We start from the raw sequence: 24899 nt of genomic DNA, 5'->3' as shown, positions 1-24899 counted from the left end.
AGGCCCACCATGTGTTTCAGTCTGTTTAAAAGAATAACGTGGTCTACTGTATCAAAGGCTGCGCTTAGATCCAGTAGCACCAGGACTGAGAGCTTTTGGGAGTCCCAGTTACATCTAAGATCATTTAAAACCTTTAGGAGAGCCGTCTCTGTGCTGTGGTTCACCCTAAATCCAGACTGGAATATCTCCAGGATCTGTCTATCATTGAGAAAATCAGTAATCTGAGTAAAAACAAGTTTTTCTAAGACTTTACTTAAAAATGGTAAGTTGGATACAGGTCTGTAGTTATTAAAATCATTACAATCCAAATTGCTCTTCTTCAGAAGGGGCCTCACCACCGCCGTTTTAAAGGCAGCAGGGAAGACACCCAACTGAAGAGAGCAATTCATCATGTATAAAAGCTCAGCCTCAAAAAATCCATAAAGTGTTTTAAAGAGTGAAGAAGGAATTGGATCTAAAAGACATGTGGTGGGTCTCACTGTGGAGAAAACCTTCTGAAAGTTCTCAGCATTAACCAGGACAAAGCTGTCCAGTGTCTCCTCAGGTACAATCGAGCCCTCAGATGTGTTTAAAATCATATCGCGATTAGATAAAATATCAGATCTGATGGCGCTGACCTTTCCCCTGAAGTGGTCTGCAAACTGCTCACAGAGCGAGTCTGTGGGGGTTCTTTTGGAGCTTTTAAAATCAGGGTTAAATAAATGATCTATGGTGGAAAAGAGGACCTTGGGATTATTTTTGTTAATACTGATTATTTTGGCGAAGTATGAATTTCTTGACTTCCTTAATGTATTATTGTACACTTTAAGTTGCTCGCAAAATATTTGATGGTTGATAGTATTTTTAGTTTTCCTCCATCTCCTTTCTGCTGCCCTGCAATTTCTTTTGAGTTTTTTGACTTCTTCGTTTCTCCAGGGTGATGCATGTTTTACGTTAATCTTTTTGGTGGTGAGTGGAGCAACGGAGTCAAGGCTTTTCTTCAGTTTGCTGTTGAAATAACTAAAAATCAAATCGCAGGATGCAGGTAAAATCACAGGGGGGCATTCGTCTAAAACCCTGGTAAGATTTGCAGCCACTTCAGAGGTTAGATAGCGCCTCCTCACAGTTCGCACCGAGGTCTCCCGCTGAATAAAACCGGTGATGTTAAAAAACACACAGTAGTGGTCAGAGACAGCCAAGTCAACAACAGAGGACACGCTGGTGGACAGCCCATGGGTTGCTTTGCATGCTTTGGTGTTTTTGTGTCTTGTGTGGGCCACACCCATGTGGGAGTGGAGATTCTACTCTAGTCCAACAGCCAGCTATCTGGAGTTGAGTACAGGGAGCAGTTGATTGGGAAGGATTTTAGGCCTTCTCTATAAAGGGGAGAGGGCAGGTTGTTGTTTTTTAGTAGGACACTGCTGGAGCAGGGAAGCCAGCTGACCTTGGAGACTCCAGGATGAAACATTTTAAAGGAAAGGATTTTTAACTTGGCCTGGTTTTGCTTTTAAAATAATCTGATGATGCTGGAGGGAGGACTCGTTTGAATTAGGATTCATGTGGATTTGCTGGGATAAAAACACTGGACTGGACACTATCTGTGCCCAAGGAAAGGAAACTGGTCAAGATTTAGAGAAGTGTGAGCTCCAGAGTGGAAGCCCCAGGATCTGGTGTAAAGACCCACCCTCGAACAACACCAGGCCTGATAAGGCTAACAATCCTGACCACGGCAGCTTTGGGCCTTGGATTCCAGACCGGAGTTGTGTCCTCAGCCAGTAGTCTGACTTGGAGGGGAAAAAAATGAACATTGTGTACACCATTGCAGTGTGAGTGTGTAGATTTCTTACTGGTCAGTATTGGAGCTTACTACGTTCTTGTATGGAGGAAATTTTGAGCTGTACGTAACACAAGGACGTTCTACTTTTGTGTTCAGGTCTCCTAGACTAATATCCTGTATCCTTCTCCTGAGACTGTGCCTGGAGAGACAGCAAGGTGTCACTAGGTATCACCTCATAATACCACTAGTGACAATGACCCAAGCCAAATACAGAAGTAGTGAAAAAACTGTCAGAAAATAAGAGGATGGGAAAAATGTGTCATTTTGCCCCTCTAGTGCGCCTGCTGTTAACTTCATTAACACCAAAGCACCTGAAACTGATTAATAACTCCCTCTGGATCTAAATCCAGCAAAGGTGCAAAGGTTTTAAACTCTGAATATGTTAAGTGTGTTATTGTAACACATTAATTATTCAGTGACCTGGGGGGCTGGGGACTTTACAGGGAGTGCAGAATTATTAGGCAAATGAGTATTTTGTCCACATCATCCTCTTCATGCATGTTGTCTTACTCCAAGCTGTATAGGCTCGAAAGCCTACTACCAATTAAGCATATTAGGTGATGTGCATCTCTGTAATGAGAAGGGGTGTGGTCTAATGACATCAACACCCTATATCAGGTGTGCATAATTATTAGGCAACGTCCTTTCCTTTGGCAAAATGGGTCAAAAGAAGGACTTGACAGGCTCAGAAAAGTCAAAAATAGTGAGATATCTTGCAGAGGGATGCAGCAGTCTCAAAATTGCAAAGCTTCTGAAGCGTGATCATCGAACAATCAAGCGTTTCATTCAAAATAGTCAACAGGGTCGCAAGAAGCGTGTGGAAAAACCAAGGCGCAAAATAACTGCCCATGAACTGAGAAAAGTCAAGCGTGCAGCTGCCAAGATGCCACTTGCCACCAGTTTGGCCATATTTCAGAGCTGCAACATCACTGGAGTGCCCAAAAGCACAAGGTGTGCAATACTCAGAGACATGGCCAAGGTAAGAAAGGCTGAAAGACGACCACCACTGAACAAGACACACAAGCTGAAACGTCAAGACTGGGCCAAGAAATATCTCAAGACTGGTTTTTCTAAGGTTTTATGGACTGATGAAATGAGAGTGAGTCTTGATGGGCCAGATGGATGGGCCCGTGGCTGGATTGGTAAAGGGCAGAGAGCTCCAGTCCCACTCAGACGCCAGCAAGGTGGAGGTGGAGTACTGGTTTGGGCTGGTATCATCAAAGATGAGCTTGTGGGGCCTTTTCGGGTTGAGGATGGAGTCAAGCTCAACTCCCAGTCCTACTGCCAGTTTCTGGAAGACACCTTCTTCAAGCAGTGGTACAGGAAGAAGTCTGCATCCTTCAAGAAAAACATGATTTCCATGCAGGACAATGCTCCATCACACGCGTCCAAGTACTCCACAGCGTGGCTGGCAAGAAAGGGTATAAAAGAAGAAAAACTAATGACATGGCCTCCTTGTTCACCTGATCTGAACCCCATTGAGAACCTGTGGTCCATCATCAAATGTGAGATTTACAAGGAGGGAAAACAGTACACCTCTCTGAACAGTGTCTGGGAGGCTGTGGTTGCTGCTGCACGCAATGTTGATGGTGAACAGATCAAAACACTGACAGAATCCATGGATGGCAGGCTTTTGAGTGTCCTTGCAAAGAAAGGTGGCTATATTGGTCGCTGATTTGTTTTTGTTTTGTTTTTGAATGTCAGAAATGTATATTTGTGAATGTGGAGATGTTATATTGGTTTCACTGGTAAAAAGAAATAATTGAAATGGGTATATATTTGTTTTTTGTTAAGTTGCCTAATAATTGTGCACAGTAATAGTCACCTGCACACACAGATATCCCCCTAAAATAGCTAAAACTAAAAACAAACTAAAAACTACTTCCAAAAACATTCAGCTTTGATATTAATGAGTTTTTTGGGTTCATTGAGAACATGGTTGTTGTTCAATAATAAAATTACTTGCCTAATAATTCTGCACTCCCTGTAATATTAGGCTTTGTTTCTACAAATCTATGGGAAAATAACTGTTAAAACGTCCTTTTAACAGGAAGACACCTCTGGCAGAACTGGGATGGTCAGCCATCTGTTGCAACTGGCTGGGAATGAGGGGAGCAGACAAAACAAAACTGAGAAAGAAAACCAGAGATTAATAATAATTAACAATTTGATGTGACGTGGCATATAAACTAGACTCCAAATTCCTCGCAGTGTTACTGGAGTCCAAACTTATTCCATCCAGAGTAATTATCTGGTTAGACACATTGTTTCTAAGACTTTTCAGGACGAGTACAATAGCTTCTGTTTGTCTAAATTCAGAAGCAGGGAATAAGCAGTCACCCAGGTCTTTACATCTAGGAATGTATTTCAGTTTAACTAAATGATGTGCTGGGTAAAATCTGCAAATGTGTGCTGTGCATTCTAATAATACTGCAGAATGAAAGTATAATGTAAACAGAATTGGTCCTAGCACAGAACCCTGTGGAACTATGTCATTAACGGCAGAAGAAGACTCTACGTTTACATGAAAAAATTGTGCTCTACTTGATAGATGATCTGCAGATGATCAGTTAATTGTTTCATAACTACTCTTTGAAGAATTTTTGGACAGTAGCTTAAATAGTCTATTTAAATATTAGTACTATTGAAAGTAGCTGTACGTAATGACAGGTTTGTCAGATGGTTACAAATAATTTCTCCAATGGTTGAAATTTTATTTGTGAAGAAATTTGTCAAGTCATCACAAGTTATGGTTAAAGGAAGCTCAACACAGCTCTGACTCTTTGTCAGCCTGGCTGCAGTGCTGAGAAGAAACCACCTTCAATCAATGATGAATACTAAGATGTCCTCGCTTCACAGAGGGCTTTTCCTTATATAGTGGAGCAAACTCTTCTAAATCAGTGAGATGCAATTTTTTCTCCAGTTTTCAGGTTGTCTGCTTCAAGGCGTCCATTGTGGATTTAACCAGGGAGTCAAGAACTTCTGATTCAAGGCTATTTTCAGAGGAGACACAGTATCCAGAGTCAGAAACAGTGAGGAGAGAAAACTATTAACAAGTTAATCGACCTCTGTGGGATTAGAGTTTAGGTAACTGCTCTGGACTGTTGCTAAATGACATTGAAGACGATAACAGTGGAGGAATTACATCCTTAAACTTCGTTACAACAATTTCAGAAATCATTTACTGCAATAAAACACGTTCTCCACTGCTGTTAAATTTAATATTCACTTGAATAGAACAGGAAACAATAGCCCTATATGGTAATTGTACATGTACAACGAAATTATGAGTGCTAGACGCCAACTCTGCAGGAATAAAATGTAAATAGTAAGACAGCAGCAATAAACTGGAGAAAGGTGTACAGTTAAGATGAATATATACAAGAGAAAGGCACAAAATAAGAAAAGGCACACATAGAAAACAAAGTGCTTGGAAGTAGAGCAAAGGACTTGGTCTAATATAGAGTCAATGTGTAAGTATAGTGTAGAGCAGGGGTGTCAAACTCAAATACACAGTGGGCCAAAATTCAAAACTGGAACAAAGTCGCGGGCTAACATTAATATTTACTGAAAAAAAATCTTCCTCCAGATTTAAGAATGAATCTTTTCTTATGGACTCAAACAAGTTTTGCTGAAAAACTGAATATGGAACAAGCAAAGCTTAATACTAAACAATATATATATTAGCTGTATGATACCAGCAGGCCAGCTCTGATAGTCATTTGGTGTGGCTTCGCGGGCCAAATGTAATTAGGCTGCGGGCCAAATTTGGCCCGCGGGCCAGAGTTTGACACCTATGGTGTAGAGTAATGAGGGTTACTCAAACTGACCCACCACGGGTGGGCTTTCAGCGGATAGTGTTTGTTAATAGTCTGAACGGCCCAGGGGAAGAAGCTGTTTGTGAGTCTGGAGTTGGGAGACCTGACTGACCTGAGGCGCAGACCAGAGGGCGGTGGGTCAAACAGGTTTTGGGCGGGGAGCGAAGGGTCACCTGTGATGGTGGCGATGGTTATCTGGCAATGGGCTCCAGGGGTGGCAAATGACAGCCAATGATTTTTACCTTCTGCGCAGCCTTCCCATTTTTAGTAGTGGCCCCTGCGTACCAAATATCCAGGCAGCAGGAGAGCATGCTTTCCACATGACCAGGAAGACCAGGAGAACTTCCAGTCCAAGTTATTGTAGTGGTAGTGCAGCCGCTGCTGGGCCTTATTTACCAGAGCGTTGGCGCTGTGGGTCCAGGTGAGATCGGTGGAGTTTATTGTAAATTTAAATGTTATTAAAAATTATCAGAGAAAAAAGGAGTCTGTGTGTCAGAGGGGGTCAGAGTTTGATTGACTCTTCTTAGCTGCCTCACAGCATTACGCTTTCAGACAGCACAACGGTATCTTTATGATAAGCAACAACCGCCCTGGTTCAAAGCGGCATCTACGCTGCTTCACAGAGTAAAGCACCTGTTTCTCATAAACGTAACTGGAATAGACTTCATGCTGACCTCCTGTTTTTACCAGTCTGTTTTGCATGCTTGGAACTGGACTGTTTTTATTGTAAAGATGGTAATGTAGAGGAGGCTCTACTTTACAATCCCTTGATACCAAGTATGATGCTCAGCACTGTTAGTGTTCAGAGGTTCCTCATAAATGCTGGCCTAACAAAGCTGGCGGGGCTGAGGACAGCAGGCCAGTGGAAAACAGCTGCCAAGCTGGCTTAGGAGACTGGAGTGAGATCTTTGTGCCTTCAGGAGAAGCTGGTGGAAGAGGTCATGGCTGGTCTTCCTGGACTCTTAAGGGCTGCACTGGGCACTCACTCTGCAGGTAACAAACCAATTTCATCTGACAGTTGGACGTCCCTGTACAAGCTTCCCATAGAGAAACGCAGTGTGGCTCTCCAGTGGAGAGTGGTGCATGGGGTCATGGCTATGAATAAACACGTGGAACATACAGGGAGTGCAGAATTATTAGGCAAGTTGTATTTTTGAGGAATAATGTTATTATTGAACAACAACCATGTTCTCAATGAACCCAAAAAACTCATTAATATCAAAGCTGAATGTTTTTGGAAGTAGTTTTTAGTTTTAGCTATTTTAGGGGGATATCTGTGTGTGCAGGTGACTATTACTGTGCATAATTATTAGGCAACTTAACAAAAAACAAATATATACCCATTTCAATTATTTATTTTTACCAGTGACACCAATATAACATCTCCACATTCACAAATATACATTTCTGACATTCAAAAACAAAACAAAAACAAATCAGCGACCAATATAGCCACCTTTCTTTGCAAGGACACTCAAAAGCCTGCCATCCATGGATTCTGTCAGTGTTTTGATCTGTTCACCATCAACATTGCGTGCAGCAGCAACCACAGCCTCCCAGACACTGTTCAGAGAGGTGTACTGTTTTCCCTCCTTGTAAATCTCACATTTGATGATGGACCACAGGTTCTCAATGGGGTTCAGATCAGGTGAACAAGGTGGCCATGTCATTAGTTTTTCTTCTTTTATACCCTTTCTTGCCAGCCACGCTGTGGAGTACTTGGACGCGTGTGATGGAGCATTGTCCTGCATGAAAATCATGTTTTTCTTGAAGGATGCAGACTTCTTCCTGTACCACTGCTTGAAGAAGGTGTCTTCCAGAAACTGGCAGTAGGACTGGGAGTTGAGCTTGACTCCATCCTCAACCCGAAAAGGCCCCACAAGCTCATCTTTGATGATACCAGCCCAAACCAGTACTCCACCTCCACCTTGCTGGCGTCTGAGTGGGACTGGAGCTCTCTGCCCTTTACCAATCCAGCCACGGGCCCATCCATCTGGCCCATCAAGACTCACTCTCATTTCATCAGTCCATAAAACCTTAGAAAAACCAGTCTTGAGATATTTCTTGGCCCAGTCTTGACGTTTCAGCTTGTGTGTCTTGTTCAGTGGTGGTCGTCTTTCAGCCTTTCTTACCTTGGCCATGTCTCTGAGTATTGCACACCTTGTGCTTTTGGGCACTCCAGTGATGTTGCAGCTCTGAAATATGGCCAAACTGGTGGCAAGTGGCATCTTGGCAGCTGCACGCTTGACTTTTCTCAGTTCATGGGCAGTTATTTTGCACCTTGGTTTTTCCACACGCTTCTTGCGACCCTGTTGACTATTTTGAATGAAACGCTTGATTGTTCGATGATCACGCTTCAGAAGCTTTGCAATTTTGAGACTGCTGCATCCCTCTGCAAGATATCTCACTATTTTTGACTTTTCTGAGCCTGTCAAGTCCTTCTTTTGACCCATTTTGCCAAAGGAAAGGACGTTGCCTAATAATTATGCACACCTGATATAGGGTGTTGATGTCATTAGACCACACCCCTTCTCATTACAGAGATGCACATCACCTAATATGCTTAATTGGTAGTAGGCTTTCGAGCCTATACAGCTTGGAGTAAGACAACATGCATGAAGAGGATGATGTGGACAAAATACTCATTTGCCTAATAATTCTGCACTCCCTGTAAAGATCCAAGAACGGGGAGCCACAGTCTTTTCTGTCGGACCAAGGAAACACTGCAGCGCCTGTGGCTTGGCTGTCCCAGGCCTGCTGGCCTCTTTTCTTTGCTGTGACAGTGGCTTCCTGGGCTTAGGATTGTTTTAGAGGAGAGTCTCTTTATCCTGGGTCCAAAGTACTCTGTGGTGCAGCGGTGAAAGGTTTGCTTAATTAATTTTTCAATAGGTCAAGCTAAGATGAGTACATGGCTCACAAGGAGGAACAAAATGAAGGGGCAGGATCAGTTAATTCTGAAATTACGTTCAAGGGGATAGTAGGTGCACGTTTAAAAGCAGAATTCGTTTATTATGAAATGGTGTGTAACACTGAAGAGTTTGTCTCTGTTTGGGGAATCAGTGGAGTTTTGTGTAAAGTAACTGGAGATGTTTTAGTTTTAAATTTCTGTGAAAATCAAACAGACACCATCTGTTTTGTGTTCATGTGTGTTTATTGTGTTTTGGTTGGGTTTTGTAAAGATCTTAATTTGGCATTCATCTTCAGTTATGGTTGTAGTATAAGCATCGATATAATAAAAGGTGTGTCAAAGGTCTTCTGTCAACACTTATGTATTAAATTATAGAAAAACAGCTCATGGAACAGACGCCAATGAAACTGCTGATACAGACGATCAGCCTTGATGTGACTGTTTGATTTGGTTCTTGCCTCTGTGAGCTGACAATAACAGACAGCATTGAAAGACCAAAGATCCAAACAGGACACACCAAGGTAAGATCTCTTATAGGATAATGAGGGTTTCATCTTAAGCATTACTATAACTCACTTAGTGTAACTGGAAAGACATTATTGGACAACCACATCATTGGAGCAAGTATAGGTCTCACAGCTTTATAGACAGTGGCACAGCTTTGGGTCCATCTTGTAAGTTTACGGCCATGCCAACTTTATTTATGAAACGCTACGTCCAACCACTGACCAAAATGCTGGACTGACTTCATGGACAAATGCTAATTTACTTTGTACAACTGGCAATTAGCATTGATAATTCAGAGCAACCAAAGCTTTCTAAATATGATGTAAGATTAGAAGGCAAACTAAACTTCACCTAAACTTACTCATCAAAATGGGAACAAGACCTGCTTAATAAAACGGCGCATACATCTGCACTAGTTACAGACAAATCAACAAGAGATTTTAAATATTACTGCATGCAAACCTTTAAGGTACTCTCACTGTTACATATAGGCAGAAACTCCACATACTTTTGTACCATCCTGACACTCGTGCTCTCTTTGTCAAACATCGTACGAGTTGCACCTGCATTAGCCTTTCTGCTTTGCGAGCCACATTAGCTCAGTGTCTAAACCTGCAGAGTCAACAGCACCAGTTGTTAGAGGATGTCCTACGCCTTCTCTGTGCATCTTCTGCACACACTGGCTGTAAATACCCTCTCCTCAACCAGGTGGAAGTTGTTCATTATTTTTAACCTGTCTTCAGGTTAAATAATACTAGGAACCTCATTTACATGTGCAATTCTTTCTGAGGAAATCCTTTTGATTTCTTGCCGTTAAAGCCTCTGAGCCTGTGCTTTTTTCTTATGAATAGACCTATGGCTGATGCAATGCACTTAAACTTAAAAGTTCTGACAGATGTGGAGGATGTTAATTAGGCAAGTTTTAGTGAATAGCTGCATGCTCTGATCAAAGACATTATGCTTCTCTTAAGACTGTGGAATAGAATGGGTGGTGGTGAAAACTGAATTTCACTCTATGCTGTCCACGTGTTGTATCATCCGATAATGTAATGTAATATAATATAATATGATATGATATGATATACAGTTTTGATTGTAAAACAAACAGCAAATGTTTGAAAATACAAAATAAAACGTTTTACAAAATAAAAAAATGCTGTTTTCTTGCAATCTCTGCACAGAGTATTCCAAAAATGATAAACACATGAATTGTGGCTCTTTAATAGAAAATAAATGATCTTCTCAAATATATATTGATTTGTGTGCAATTACATTGTCCAGCAAATTGAGGCATTCTCATGAACTTAGAATGAATCAATTAAAAACACACAGGTGAAATGGTAGAACGAGCAGCTTAGAGAAGAATCAAAGTATTTGCTTTGAGAGACGAGTCGTCTATTTGTTTCCATAGCACAATACAGTTAGGCAAGAAGCAAGGCAGCTGGCTCATCCTTTTCTGTGGGCTCCCTCTAGCTTGTAGATAGTTTGAAGATAATAGTTTGCTTTAAAAATACTCAGTGTTAAATCTTCCCATAATCCCATAATCTATATTTGGCAAGTTTAGAGTGAGACAAAACAAAAAGAACCAATAAAATTCCAATAACTGGACTGGGGGAAAAGGAAAGTGTTGGTGTTAAGCCACAGAAATCTTTTGCACTTACTATGTATCCTGGTGCACAGATACAAGCTCCAGTGATGCCATCACAGTAGGCTCCATTAGCACAAACACACAGCTCTCTGCAGCCCTCACCGTAGTAACCTGGTGGGCAGGTCTCGTCACAGTAAAGCCCAGTCCATCCCGCAGCACAGGTGCACTCTCCTGACAGAGGGTGACAGCTGAAAGAGCAGGAAGATTAGAAGGTTTTTTTGCAGTGTGTATATTGTTTTGTAGTTCTCCCATTTTGACCACCCTCGACACAAAGTTACTTTTATAGTAGGTTTAGTGGGAAAAGCAGAAATATGTGAAACAAAATATCAACTCCACTTTAACTAGATACAGTAATTCAAACATTCTATTCTACTGAAGTGTTGTACAGTAAGAAAGCCTGAGCAATGATCCAGTACCTGAGTGTGTTTGTGTGTATGCAGGGGCAGTATTTGTCACAGATGAGTCCATACAGGCCAGTGGGACAGAAACGATCCTGACAGCTAGGCCCCTTGAAGCCTTCGTTACAAAGGCAGGCGCCGTTGATGTGGTAGCATTTGGCTCTGTTCTGGCAGTCACACTTGTGAGCACACTGTGGCCCATAAGTGCCAACTGGGCATTCATCCTGGCATCTGGGTTGGTTTAAAAAACACGGAGGAGTTATTTTCCAACATTCTAAGCCTCTCTTCTAAAGGTGCCTGGGATTTTTCTGTTTACAAGTTAGAGTGAAAGAAACAGTTATTACTGCAGCATTTGGGACTTCTATTACTTCTAATCAACTTTGTTACCTGGAAAGACACAATTCAGAGATAATAAATCGAGTTGGAATACAATCCTTGAGTAAACACCCCGTTTTTCTGCAAAATGTTGAGCTGGTATTTGGGAAAAGGTAACCATAGCTGTTTAGACAACTTCCCCTTGGTTCCCGGTAGGAAAATAACCTGGGACCAGAATAAGAGCCAAAATATTTTCAGTGTAATTCTGCAAAGAAAGCTAGTTTTCTATTGCACTGAATTTCATCACAAATCATTATTTCCATTATTATTAATCCGAGTCGTGTATTGTTAAATTATGTGCTCTCTGTACATTTTGAAAAAAATAATTGTCTAAAGATAACACATTAGAGCACATGGATAAGAGACTGCAACTGTTCTGCACTTTAAATACAACGCACTAGACCACAGTTTTGAAGAAAAACACTGGATTGTCGACCCTTTGAACTATTTTTATTCTGCCTCACTCAGCAAACCTCCACAATAACAAATTAGTTTAAAAACTTCACAAAAACCAAAACACAAAGGTCTAGAATGACCAAATTTGTATCTCTACTTTTTAGCCAACAGATCGCTGTATGACTCAGAATGGATCGAATCAAGCTTGTTAGACGGCCCATGGCTGAACCTAAAACAAGCTCTCTGTGGACAAGTAAAGATCTCTGATTTGAAGTCCAGCCCACAAAAATGATTTACCCCAGTAAACTGAACTCAAATGTCTACATGGGCAACAAAATATTTAAAATATCTCTACCCCTAAATGGTTATCAAACACATATAAAATGTGTAAAATTGGTGATTCCATTTCCCATAAAACTGCAAAACGGGAGCAAGATCTTTCCATCAACCCATATCAAAACGTCTGATCCTAATACAGCAACTTACAACATGCAGAACTCTCCATAGAACACAATATACAGGACAAAGGATGTTCCAAATGGGCCTCACACACTCAGACATATGCACACACTGCAAACACCCACTGAAAACTATGTGCACGCTGTATGGTCTTGTACGCCTACGAGGGCCTGTCGGAGGATATGTGAAGACCTTTCCACACGGTTTAGTTGCCACACCTAAACTGTTCATGTTAGGTGACATAAGCACATAAATGGAAGCACATAAATCAAACATAGTTGTTACTGCCTCACGCATCGCTAAAAAAATTATCTTCAAGAACTGGAAGTCATAACTTTGTGCATAACTCCGGTTGGCAGGGCCATTCATGTGCTACCTCTACCACACCTTACTTGAGAGCTCACTAGTCTGTGTACACGGAAGAATCCATTACAGAGAGAGTGCGAAGAAGAACAAAAAGGGAGTGACAAGGGAGTCATGAGATAGGAGGCGCCACCATGCGGCAATACACTGCATTACAACGGCAGCTGTTACACTACGCCAGGCTTCCCCAACTCAAGGCCTCGAGGGCTGGTGTCCTGCAGGTTTTAGATCTCACCCTGGGTCAGCACACCTGAATCAAATGATTAGTTCATTACCAGACCTCTGGAGAACTTCAAGACATGTTGAGGAGGTCATTTAGCCATTTAAATCAGCTGTGTTGGATCACGGACACATCTAATAACTGCAGGACTCGAGGCCTGGAGTTGGGGACCCCTGCACTACGCAGTGACCCACCTCTCCTTTTTAATTACACTACAGCTGTATCATCATATATCACCATACACAACAACGATGGGCGACCTTCTAAATTCCTTGTTAATACACGTGGAGCTCCTGGTTTTCTGGCCAGCACTAAAGCCTCCAGTTCATCTCAGGCTGTGGCAGCACTCGAGGAGGAACAATATGAAAGTAAATACGGAGCAAAATGTGAGAACCTGAAAACTAAAGTGTGAAAATGTATAGGAAAAAAGATTAAGCTTCACACACTTGTGTTTATCATTTTTACATATTTACACAAATATATGGAGAGCTGCAAAACTTGTAATTCAATCATTTTAATTTTTTTTTTTACTACTCACAAGCACCACTCTGTGATTGCAACCTTTTAAATTAGTGAATACAACTGTTGACTTGCACTGATGACCAGTGTTGGGAAGGTTACTTTTAAAATGTATTCCATTACAGATTACATGCCCCAAAATGTAATCTGTAACGTATTCAGAATACTTTGGATTACTTAATATATTATCGTGCTTTTTACAACAACGTGAATGTACTATTGCTGTGATTTATTACTGTTACTGAAGGGCCGCGACTCCGAACCGTAGTAAAGGGACCTCTGACTAATACGTCGGGTTCGTGTCGGTTCGTAGCCGAAAAATAGCTTTACTCTGTTGTCTGGGTCAACTTTTCTTGCGAGAGACAGAGAGAGGCGTTGAAAGGCTGCTCCAACGGAACTTATTGTTTCGGAGGAAAACACGAACACGGTGTACAGTCGAGTCTTAATAGCTTACTTACAACTGGGCTCGTCAGGCTCTCTTCTTGGCTGCAGTGGTTATTATTATATTTACATGCTTCCAGCTAGAGCAGGGCGATATGACCAAAAATATTTATCCCAATATACATTTGAAAATTTGCGATAACGATATAACTGACGATATAACTGACACTAGACAAAATACTTTACAACTCCACAACTTTATTAGTGCAAAAAAAAACATCAGTGTATTTTCACTTAAACAAGCAGCTGTTTTTTATGTCCATTAAAGTTATATAAAATGTAACAGTGCAAATTCCTCGCTGACAGTTTAACCAAAAGGCATTTCCAGTGGAAACTGGCCGACATATCCTCAGCATAACCATGTATAATATCCACAAAACTTAAAAAGAGGTTACACACACACAATACGGTAATATCATGTTGAGGTGCAGTACGTATCACTCCGCGAGGCTCCTGCCTACGATAGCCGTAATGCTCCGACAATCCATCGAGCGGTGCGGCTTCGTAGCTTAGCAAAGTCGTAGTAAAACATTTGACAGATTTTCGAGCGCCGTGCACATAAAACCGTTTCGAGGTCAGTAAACACAACCAGAGTTCATACATAAGGCACACGGGATTATAAGGGGCTCTGTCGACTTTCAGAAAATTCAAAGGATTGATTTTAAGTGTGCCGTATTTTCCATACAACACGGTAATAACGACGGCCCGCTAGCATGCGCTACCAAAAATTGTGCTTTGTTGTGTATCTGACGGATGAAAGCCAAACCAGTTCCACACCACTGAAGCTGCAGCATTTTTACAAACCAGTTCTGGTTCATCCGTTTCATTCAACGATCCGCTCTCGCTCTTCTCTTTCTGCGTCGCTGCCTTGTGTGTATGTAAACATAGGCACTGCGCATGCATGTTTTACCCATATTCTATCGCCATATTTCATTTTCTTATCGTTGCCCAAAATTACACCGGTATTGCCGTGAACGGTATGCTATAGCCCAGCCCTAGTTCCAGCTCCCGTTTTTGCTCGATGACAACTCGTACTTTTCCTTTTTCTCCCTCCTCGCGCTCACAGACACATAACGTGTATGGCAGTCCATTCTCCCTGCAGCACAGACTACACTGCCTATGATGCTATATTCTTTAGAGCTATACCTGTAGCATTAGTCATTACAAGAAGTGTTTGTGAACTAAAAATCAAGAATGTGGGATACTGTTTGTCCATGCGCAGACGGGGGGGCGAAGATTTTTCTTGTAAAACAAAGGGGGGCCCAGCAAAAACAGTTTGGGAACCACTGCTTTAAACAAACAAAACGCCAGCACTCACTGAGTGTTTACTTTTAAGCGACATGAATACGTTTCAGCTATAGCTGTCATCAGTGCAAGTGAAGAGTTGTATTCCGTGATTTGAAGAGCCCAGCGCTGCTCCTGACGGAGGGAAAACCAACCCTGCAGGGAGACCTACCTCAGCACCTGTGCAGGTGAAGCCAAAGGGAAGATTTGCTTCATCATATTTTCTAGTCTTTGTCTTAGAATGAAGTTGGTTTGGAAACATATTCAGCGATGCTTCATCTCCTACTTTGCATTTCTGTGGGTGCCCTGTGCTAGCAGTGTCCAAGTGTTTTGTTTTTTTCCCCCCTTTTCATACCGCGCCCTCCCTGCAATGGCTCTGCGCCCCCCTAGGGGGCGGGCCCCACACTTTGGGAAGGCCTGGTTTAAAGGATGGATAAGGGTATAAGATATAGAGTTAAGCACACAGCTTTTTGTATAATATCAAAATGGATCAAGTCGAAAACGCTGTCTCAGATGTAATCACTACAACTCTGCTTTATAGTCTCAACTTTCAATAAATGATTACTGTATGTGATTATGGCAGGGGAAACTCTTCTTATGATTCTAAAAGCCTTTCACAAGGTCTATAAAAGTATGTCTGCTTTTATAAACCTTGAGAAAGGAAGTGAACTCCAGTTGCTCTTAATAGTTAACTTCCATGTTTCTCATGTTCTTCAGTGTGTAATTGAATAGGAGTATATTACAAGCAACTAGTAAAAAGTCTGGACAAAAGATCAAGTATCTCGGAATTTAAAATAATGGTGCACAAAACCTTCTGGGGGAAAAAAAGCCAGGTATTCTAACTAAGGCTACGTTCACACTGCAGGTCTTAATGCTCAATTCTGATTTTTTGATCAAATCCGATTTTTTTGTCAGCGTGTTCACACTACAAATAAAATGCGACAACAAACGCGCTCTAGTGTGAACGCTCAAAGCGGCCCGCATGCGCAAAAGAAGATGTCACACACAACACGCTCTGTTTAGACCCAGAGCAAACAGTATTGTTTGACCGATGGCCCTTAATATAAAGACTTCGGTCTTCACGTTTCCCAATTTTTGCTTTAAGTTATTTTGTTATTTACATAATAATGTAAATAACCTAATAATGATCCTTATTGCTGTTTAAGAGAGGAGCGGTGCTTCAAAGGATAGCTGCAGATTTCTGTCAGAATCTGCAGATTATACAGAACAAATAAAATGTTCACGTTTCTCCAACATTGTCTTCCCAACAGTTTCACTGATATCTACACGGGATGGCCAGGAAGCGTTCGCGATGTCTTCTCGGGCGCTTCCCCGGCGCTGATAATTGGCGTCTGTCTTGTGTCAGTGACGTAAAAGACGGATTTAATGCGACCTGACCTTTCACACAGCAGTCGCTTTCTGAAACATCGGATATGTATCGGATTCAGGACCACATACGAAAGTGACCCAGATCGGATTTGAAAATATCGGATTTGTGCCGTTCACACTGTCATACCATGATCGGATATGGGTCGCACAGGGTCAAAAACATCGGATTTGATGCGCTTTCGCCTGCAGTGTGAACGTAGCCTATGATACACTGTTGAAGGTAAGAACACTTTAAACAGTATTTAAATAGATTTGCAGACTCAATCTTTTAGCAGTTTTTATATGTATGAAGCTACAAGTATCGCAGTCTGAATACGACACCCCTGTAATAAAGCCTCCCTTTACAAACGGTTTTATTGCATTCTGTTTTAGAGAGTTGTTAATTAAACCAAAAACCTTATATTTAATAACTATAAATATACTCTATATATTTATATTTATTTATATTTACTCTATAACTATAAATATGAACACATGATGTTCTAGCAGGACAGCTGTACAGTACTGGAGACAGACCTCATAACCTGCTAGCTAAAGATGGCGTGCTTTCATGTTCGTGCTTTCAAGTGTTCAGTGCTTTGTCTCAGTTTTGCATAGAAGTGCTGATGAATATCCAAGAACTACGGCAGATGCTCAGCTACTGTAGTCTCGAGAAAAGGCACAACTTGGTACATTGATGGAAACCCCAAATTGATTTGTAGTCCAAACTAAGTTTTAATATTTTATACATTTAAAGTTCAAATTTATACATTTGCACTGCAGTTTTATATTTTTGCAATGATTCTGAGCTAGAAAAAGAACACTTAAAAGTCCAGTGTTTCCTCTGCAGGTTTGTAGGGTTTCCTTTTAATCATTTGCTAAATACTAACATTCACAAACTACAGGATATAGCTTTCAGATGAGGTGCCATACAATAGTTTTGGCATTGCACTTTTTCTGCAAAATTCTACAAAAAAGGTTGAATGTTAATGCAACAGAAATAACAATGCCGTCCAAGACAGGTTGCTGGTGAACTGGTGGATATTAAGAGATTAACAGCCATAAAGTAATTAAATTGTTGTTTAGAATAATAATGTCCAGAATACTCACTATACCCTGAGTTATAACTTAAGCAAAGAATTGTCAGTCTGGCTTTTACTAATATAAATAAAAACTGAATGGCACTACTCTCAAAGAGAGTGTTCAGAGCTCCAACATCAGAATCACTCACACCATACGAAGGTCAACAAACTTCATCATAAGACCCTGAGTGGTGCGCTCAAGGTGAATCTTTCAAAGTAACTGAATGGACTCTAATAAGAGTGAACTGTATAGAAAATTCTATAAGCCGAGTCAAGGCTGAATTTAGACCTGCTGCATCATTCTTAACACGTCTACAAGTTGAAACCATTAAGAAACAGACAAATCACTCAATTAAAATGGCTCAGTGAGGATTTCTGTTTAGTGTCACGTTTAAATCATGCCGACTTCCTCAGGACTGTTATCTTGGCTAATTCCATTAGAACGTGGAATGGCTGGGAGAGAACTCAATCTAGGAATTATTCCATGTAGGCTAATTCACCTGTCTGGGGCCTAAATGAATGGAGGTAATTTGGCTCAATTGAGAGTAATGACAGAGAGGGTGAGAGGGAAAGAAAGACGGACAGGGTGGAAGCAGGAGAGAAAGGATAATTAAAGCAGAAATAACGAGTGGGAACGATTCAGAGCTGACCAACGGCAGATGAGGGTGCAAAAAGTCTTTTTCAAATAACAGACTCAGAAATTATGACGCTAATAAAGAAGAAAACTATTTAAAATGACTTGTTGTTCAAATGTGCCTCTTGTGGTGATTGTGCTTAAACAAACGTGGAAAAGTGTAGCAGTCTGAGTATTTGGGAGCAAGTGGATAAAGGCAGAAATTGCACAAGTATTTTCTAATTTACACTATGTGGAGTAATTTCTTACCACTGACTTCATTTTTTTATATCAGTATTATTTTGCCCTCACTGCGCAGACAGCACAGAAACAAAAATCACAGCTCAAACGCTGGAATCACGTCGTAGACACCTCATAACTAATGTGCAATTAGAAATCATTGTGTGTGTTTGCAACTTATGATATCGTGTTGCCTTTTGTTCATTTCTTTTTAAAGGCCACTATAGGTTTCTTGGTAGGGTATCATTGTAAGGTCTCTACCTTCCACTATAAAGCACCTTTGGGTGACTGATGTTGTGATTTGGCGCTATATACTGTAAATACAACTGAATTGAACCCACAATCTATTTTTGGATTTTATGAATCAGTGTGGTTTTCTAAACTAAAACTGCAGCAATAAACATCAGTTTCAAGTGCAGGCAGCTCGTTCTGTCACTGTGAATACTGATAGTGTTTTCGGGCTCTGACACAGAGTTTTAGTTTTGGTTTGGGAACCGGTGACAGCTGATGGAAGAGCAAGGATTGTTTTGGTTATGATTTCTCAGGAAAAAGTAAACGTGGCAAAAATGGCTGAGAAATAAAACAGTCTTGATAATTATCACAAAAAAGTCCTCTAATAATAATGATAAAAGCAGCATGATGGGAAGCCAGCCCTGCTCTTACTTTCACACCCTTACACTGCACCTCTCACTTTGTAAAAGACAAAAAAATATATACACAGTTGCACAAGTGATGGCTTATGCAGTGAGGTAACCATGGGAACTGCCTGCTAAACTTTGATCATTTTTGTCCTCTGTAAAACAAGCTGTCCATGTCATGGTCCGCGGCCCGGCGTCTGAGGTGCTGATGGGATGCCCACTCCCGTGGGCGTGGCCGCTGACTCCACACCTGCATCCCATCCCAGGCGATCACCAGGTGGACCATTTAATCCTGCCCAGCCTGCTGCTCCACGCCAGTCCGTAGTCGTCCTTCAGCGGTAACGTACACCTGCGGGAAAGCCCTTATGTAAACCTATCCGTGTGAACTAACACTAACTCTGCCTTGTATACTCAGATCACAGCTCGGCGTGTTTGAGCCACCAGCCTGTCCACCTGCCTGTCCGGAATTTGGATCACAATCAGCCCCAGCCCCCTCGCCCTTTCTGGAGCTTCTCCCCACGGACCCTCACCCCTCCCTCCGGTTCCCTTGGCCCCGCTATCATCGTAAGACGCGTACACTACCTCCCCTCGTATGCTGCCGGTTTACCCGCACCCCAATAATCCTTTTTTCTTTTTCTGTTTCAGCCTCCCACGGTCCCGCTCTCGGCGTTTCCTGCGCGATTCTTCTCCCGGTCCCTCGGTTTCTCTGGTTCCGTGCGTTTTCTCCCTTCTACTCTCCCGGGACACTCTCAGTTATAATAAAGTTTATTTTTTTCTCTCGTACCGCTGTGTGTGTGTTCTGCTCCTGGGTCCAGCTTGTGTGTGTTGAACTTCGGTTCTTGACAGTCCAACTTTTAAAATGTTGTTAAAATCATATGTAAAAACATTTATTTCAGGATGTTTCTACCAGAAGTGTTCTACAATCTATTAGTCATTGGGTGCACTATAGTTTTACACACACTGCAAAAACACCATCTCAACTGCAAATCATGGTGGCAGGAACATCTTCTGAGGCTGACCTCACAATAACTGAGGGAACGATATATTCCATACCGAAAATACAGGATTAGCTAAGTCAGAGAACCTGAATAGGGCTGTTCATTTCATTAATTCCATTTTGAAGGTAAAATGTTCAAAAATTCTTGTTCATTTCTTTTGAAAGTATCAAAAGCAGCAAAAGAAAATGCTCAGTAGAGTTTGCTGTTGGTAAATTACTGGCTGTTAATTACAGAATGCAACTAAGTAAGTTCCCATTTGTGCTCCATTCCAAAATTGTCTCATCCTATGAATACCACCCCACAGGGAGGTCATCCATACCATTTTCTCTGGGAAAATGTTATCCTCCATACATACATTCAAACATCCATCTTCTGTTGTTTATCCAGGTCCAGATCATGTGGGCAGCAGTCTAAGCAGAGACTTCTCAACGTTCCTTTGCTGGCCACCTCCTCCATTTTCCAGATGTAACTTCTCCAGCATCCTGGGTCTGGCCTGGGGCTTTCTCCCAGTTTCTCCCATGCCTGAACCACCTCAGCTGGCTCCTTTTGATGTGGAGGAGTAGTAGCCCAACAAGTCCCTCCCAAATACCAAGCTCCCTATTCTATCTCTATGGCTAAGTCTAGCCATATGCAGTCTAGCCTGCATAGGAAATTTCAGTCACCACCCATTATTCAGCTCTCTCTTCACTGGTATAGCATTTGTCCCACTGCTGTCACTCCACCAATCCTTCAGATCCCCACTCCTTCACTCACGAAGAAGACCCCAAGATATTTAAACTCCTCCACTTGCTATGCACTCCAGAATCGGTAACAAAGGCCAGCCCCGGCAGAATCCAACACCCACCAAGAACTAGTCTTACTTATTACCAGCAATTTAGACCAATCTTTCGTAATGGTTGTACAGGAAACGGCTAGGCCACAAAAACGGACCTAACACCTCTTTGGTATTTGATCAAACTTTAAAAAACACATGTAGACTGATTGGACAAATTCCCAATTAACCTCTAATATCCACAATCTCCTGATTGTGGATATTAGAGGTCCAACTAACAGGCTTATTCTCCTCTTCAGCTCCCTGGCATATCCAACCTGATGGTTTCCACCATCTGGTTCAGGTTTATTTTGTCATGACCACTGACCACCTTGCAGACAACTTCACACAACCACTCCAGCAATTGAGGTGCATAATATAGTCCATTTAGACTCAATGTTCTCAACCTTCCTCTGTTGAAGGACAGTCCAGCAACCTCTCCTGCCACCTAATCAAACTCATTACTAAGTGATGATCAGTTGATAGCTCTGCTTCTCTCTTCACCTGGAGGTCCAGAACATGTGGCTGCAGATCTGATGATAAATTTACAAAATCAATCATTGATCTGCAGCCCAAGGTTCCCTGGTGACATGTACACTTATGTTTGAATGTGGTGTTTATTATGGATAAGCAAACTGCCCTTAGCACAGAAGTCAAAGAATAAAACACCTCTTTTAAAATGTACAAATGTAAAATTCAAAAAACAGAGAGTACAGTCCAAAAGTCTTTAGCCACCCCCTATTTCGTTATATTTTTCCTGGAAAATGGGAAGTAGGTGCAGTAATTTATTGAAATTGCAAACATACACTACCAGTCAAACGTTTTGACACACTTTCTCATTTAATGGTTTTTCTTTCTGTCTTTTTTTTTTACTGCTTTCTACATTGTAGATACAAACTATGTGAAAAAAGATTTATGGAATTATGTAGCAAAGAAAAGATATATAACTCTAGCCGCCCTTTGCTTTGCTGAAAGAGCTGCAAACCCTCGGCCTTCTCCCAGTGAGCTTCATGATGTACCGGTAGTCACCTGAAATGGTTTTCACGTCACAGGTGTGGCTTGTCACAGCTCATTTGTGGAATATCTTGCCTTCTTAATGGGGTTGGGACCATCAGTTGTGCTGTACAGAAGTCAGTTTGAGTTAGCTGACAGCTCTATTTAACAACTGTTAGAATTCATATTATGAAATGACAGTCAGTCTGCAAAATCAAAGTAATCGAAGCAAAGGGCGGCTATTTTGAAGAATCTAAAACATGTTTTGAGTTATTTCACTTTTTTGGTTACTTCATAATTCCATGTGTTCATTCATAGTTTTGATGCCTTCACTGAGAATCCACAATGTCAATAATCATGAAAATAAATAAAAAACATTTAATGAGAAGGTGTGTCCAAACTTTTAACTGGTAGTGTACATAGAACTAGAGTATATAAGGCACAGTTTTTATAATTCTATAAAGCTTGAAAATCAATACTTCATATGAAAAAACTATGACACAGCCTGAATTCTCTTAGGCGAGCTTTCTTGTAATGTCTCTTTGGAGATTAATATCTAAATTTCAGGAGCAGGACCACACCTCCAAACGCACTCCTTCCGGTTCTCATCTATATGTGTTCCCCCAGTTCACTAAGCTGTTCATTCTCTCTTCCACAGCATGTCTTTATCCTGTCTTCCTTCTCTCACCCCAACTAATCACAACAGATGGCCCCGCCCCTCCCTGAGCCTGGTTCTGCCGGAGGTTTCTTTAGTATTTAGTATTTAGTATTTATTTATTTATTGTCATTGTCAAGAACAATGAAATTGCGTTTGGGGCTTCCATACAACCCCAAAAAAAGAAGAAAATAATAAATACCCCTTAAAACCCAAGTGTACATATTTAACCCAGTGTGACTCCAATGCAATAAGACAATCCTTAGCAATAATGTTCGTAGAAATTCAGACAAAGAAAACCTTTCTTCCTGTTAAAAGGGAGTTTTTCCTTCCCACTGTCGCCAAAGTGCTGCTCATAGGGGGTGATATGATTGTTGGGTTTTTCTCTGTATGTATTATTGTCGGGTCTACCTTACAATATAAAGCACTTTGAGGCGACCTTTGTTGTGATTTGCTGCTGTATAAATAACATTAAATTGAATTAAAATGCTATCAAACCCCAAATGAGGAAGTGGGCCCAGCTAGTGAAAAGCAGTCTTTGGAAATAGACCTACAGGTTTCTCGACAAATCTTCCCAAGCTCTTCTTAAGATGTTGTCTTTTTCTTTTTTTCCGTTCTGATCCAACACTGTTCTATTAATATTAAAGTCCGCGATGTGGGGAGATCAGTCGAAGACTGGCTGGAGTATTTTGTGTGTTTTTCAATCTAGATTTGCTTTTATGACATTGGCAGTTTGTATAGAACCATTGTCATTGACACAATTGACTAACCGCAAGCTATGCCAGAGCCTCCACTACGTTTTACAGATGACTGTAGAGACCTTTCTTGTAGTGTTTCCTGACTTTCTGCACATACTGAAGATGCTCTGCACCAAGAATTTCAGCTTTAGATTCATCATTGATTCATCATCAATAAGATTTGTTGCAACTGATTTTCAGTCCAGTCCTTGTGTAATTTGGCATACCTCAGCCCTTTCTCTCTGTTTTCTTCCTGAAGAATGGATTCTTGCCAGCCACTGTTCCATTTGGAAGCCTCATTTCTGATGAGGCTTCAACAAACAAACTGAAAGGCCAGATGTATCGGTCAAAAGGCTTCTATCAGGTCCTTGCTGCATTTATTACAGATGGTAGATCAATTTCAATTTCTTAACGACACGACTTTCAGATTCCATTCATCTGCTGTAGATGCTTTTTTTTCACCACTTGGGTATGTTGCTGAGTGGTGGTACGGTGATTAGCACTATTGCATCAGATCAAGAAAGTCCTAGTTCAACTTCACCACCTTACCTGGGCCTTTCTGTGTGGAGTTTGCATGTTCTCCATGTGTTTTTGTGGGTTCTCTCCAGATGCTCCGGCTTTCTCCCACAGTCTAAAGATATGTGGGGTTCGGTTAAGTAATGATTCTAAATTGTCCATAGGTGTGAATGTGAATGGTTGTCTCTTTCTACGTGTTAACCCTGCGACAGGGCGTATCCTGCCTCTCGCCCTATGGTACCTGGGATAGGCTCCAGCCACCCTGCGACCCTGCCAAGGATAAGTGGAACAGCATGGAATTATTATTATTGTAATGAAATATAATTAATGACACCCAGTTACTTCAATCAGAGATCACTAAAGTAAATTGGTGTGTAACATTACTAAACCAATGTCTGACTCTGTAGTTTTCTCTGGTACCCGTCCCCCACCAATTGGACCAGAAGTGACATGTTTAGCTGCATGTTCTCCTTAAATTGCTGGCTGTCTAAGAGACTGGGTCTGCTCCTAGACCACCAAAAGTTACCAAAAAACATTTTAAAAATAAAAAAATCACAAAGAAAGAACAATAATTATCCACAACTACACCAAAGAGTAAAGCAGTGAAATGCTGTTTATTAAACATTCTCTCTCTCTCCGTCTTAGTACACGAGTTAATAATTAATCAATAAATCGATTTCCTCTGCCTTACAGAAACCTGTTCACAGCAGGATGATTATGTTAATGACAGCAATCTTCCTCTGCAGCTTATAACCCAACCAAAGATGCAGAAAGTTTTAGTTCATTTGAAAGCCTGACAGGTAGCTGGACAACTCAAAAACAGTTTTATTTGCTGTTATCTATTGTCCATCTGGGCCTTACTCATCTGGGTGATTTCAACATCCATCTAGATACTAAAAATGACAGCCTTAACACAATTTAATCTATTATTAGACTCAGTTGACTCAAAAGTCATTTCTGTGCTTGTCCTGCTACATCTCACTGCAGCATAATATTTTAATACAATGATTAGAACATGCTATGGGTATTAAAGGTACTGCAATGCAGTGGGCTGAACCATATCTATCTATTAGACACCAATTTGTTCCTGTAAATA

The 24899-nt window shown here is 41.2% G+C and overlaps 1 protein-coding gene across 6 annotated transcripts in view; it reads right to left on the bottom strand.

Annotated features, from left to right (window-relative positions):
* The window catches only part of LOC146583848 (multiple epidermal growth factor-like domains protein 11), a 238881-nt gene that overhangs the window by 52565 nt on the left and 161417 nt on the right, over window positions 1-24899 (bottom strand). For all 6 annotated transcript variants that reach the window (XR_014892832.1, XM_085278281.1, XM_085278287.1 and 3 more), the window contains exons 10-11: window positions 11114-11326; window positions 10711-10885 (exon numbers count right to left, since the gene is read on the bottom strand). Coding sequence is in view for 5 of the 6 variants with exons in the window: in XM_085278281.1 (XP_085134407.1) it covers window positions 10711-10885; window positions 11114-11326 (388 nt within the window). In the remaining variant the exon portion in view is untranslated. The remainder of the gene's footprint in view (window positions 1-10710; window positions 10886-11113; window positions 11327-24899) is intronic.

Source organism: Mchenga conophoros, linkage group LG1 (assembly GCF_057382185.1).
Source record: "Mchenga conophoros isolate Kocher_MC1m ecotype Shallow Benthic linkage group LG1, M_conophoros_male_GT1.1, whole genome shotgun sequence".
In the NCBI taxonomy this organism is placed as follows: domain Eukaryota; kingdom Metazoa; phylum Chordata; class Actinopteri; order Cichliformes; family Cichlidae; genus Mchenga; species Mchenga conophoros.
The sequence above is the reverse complement of the archived record's forward strand: the minus strand, read 5'-3'. Positions and strand labels throughout refer to the sequence as shown.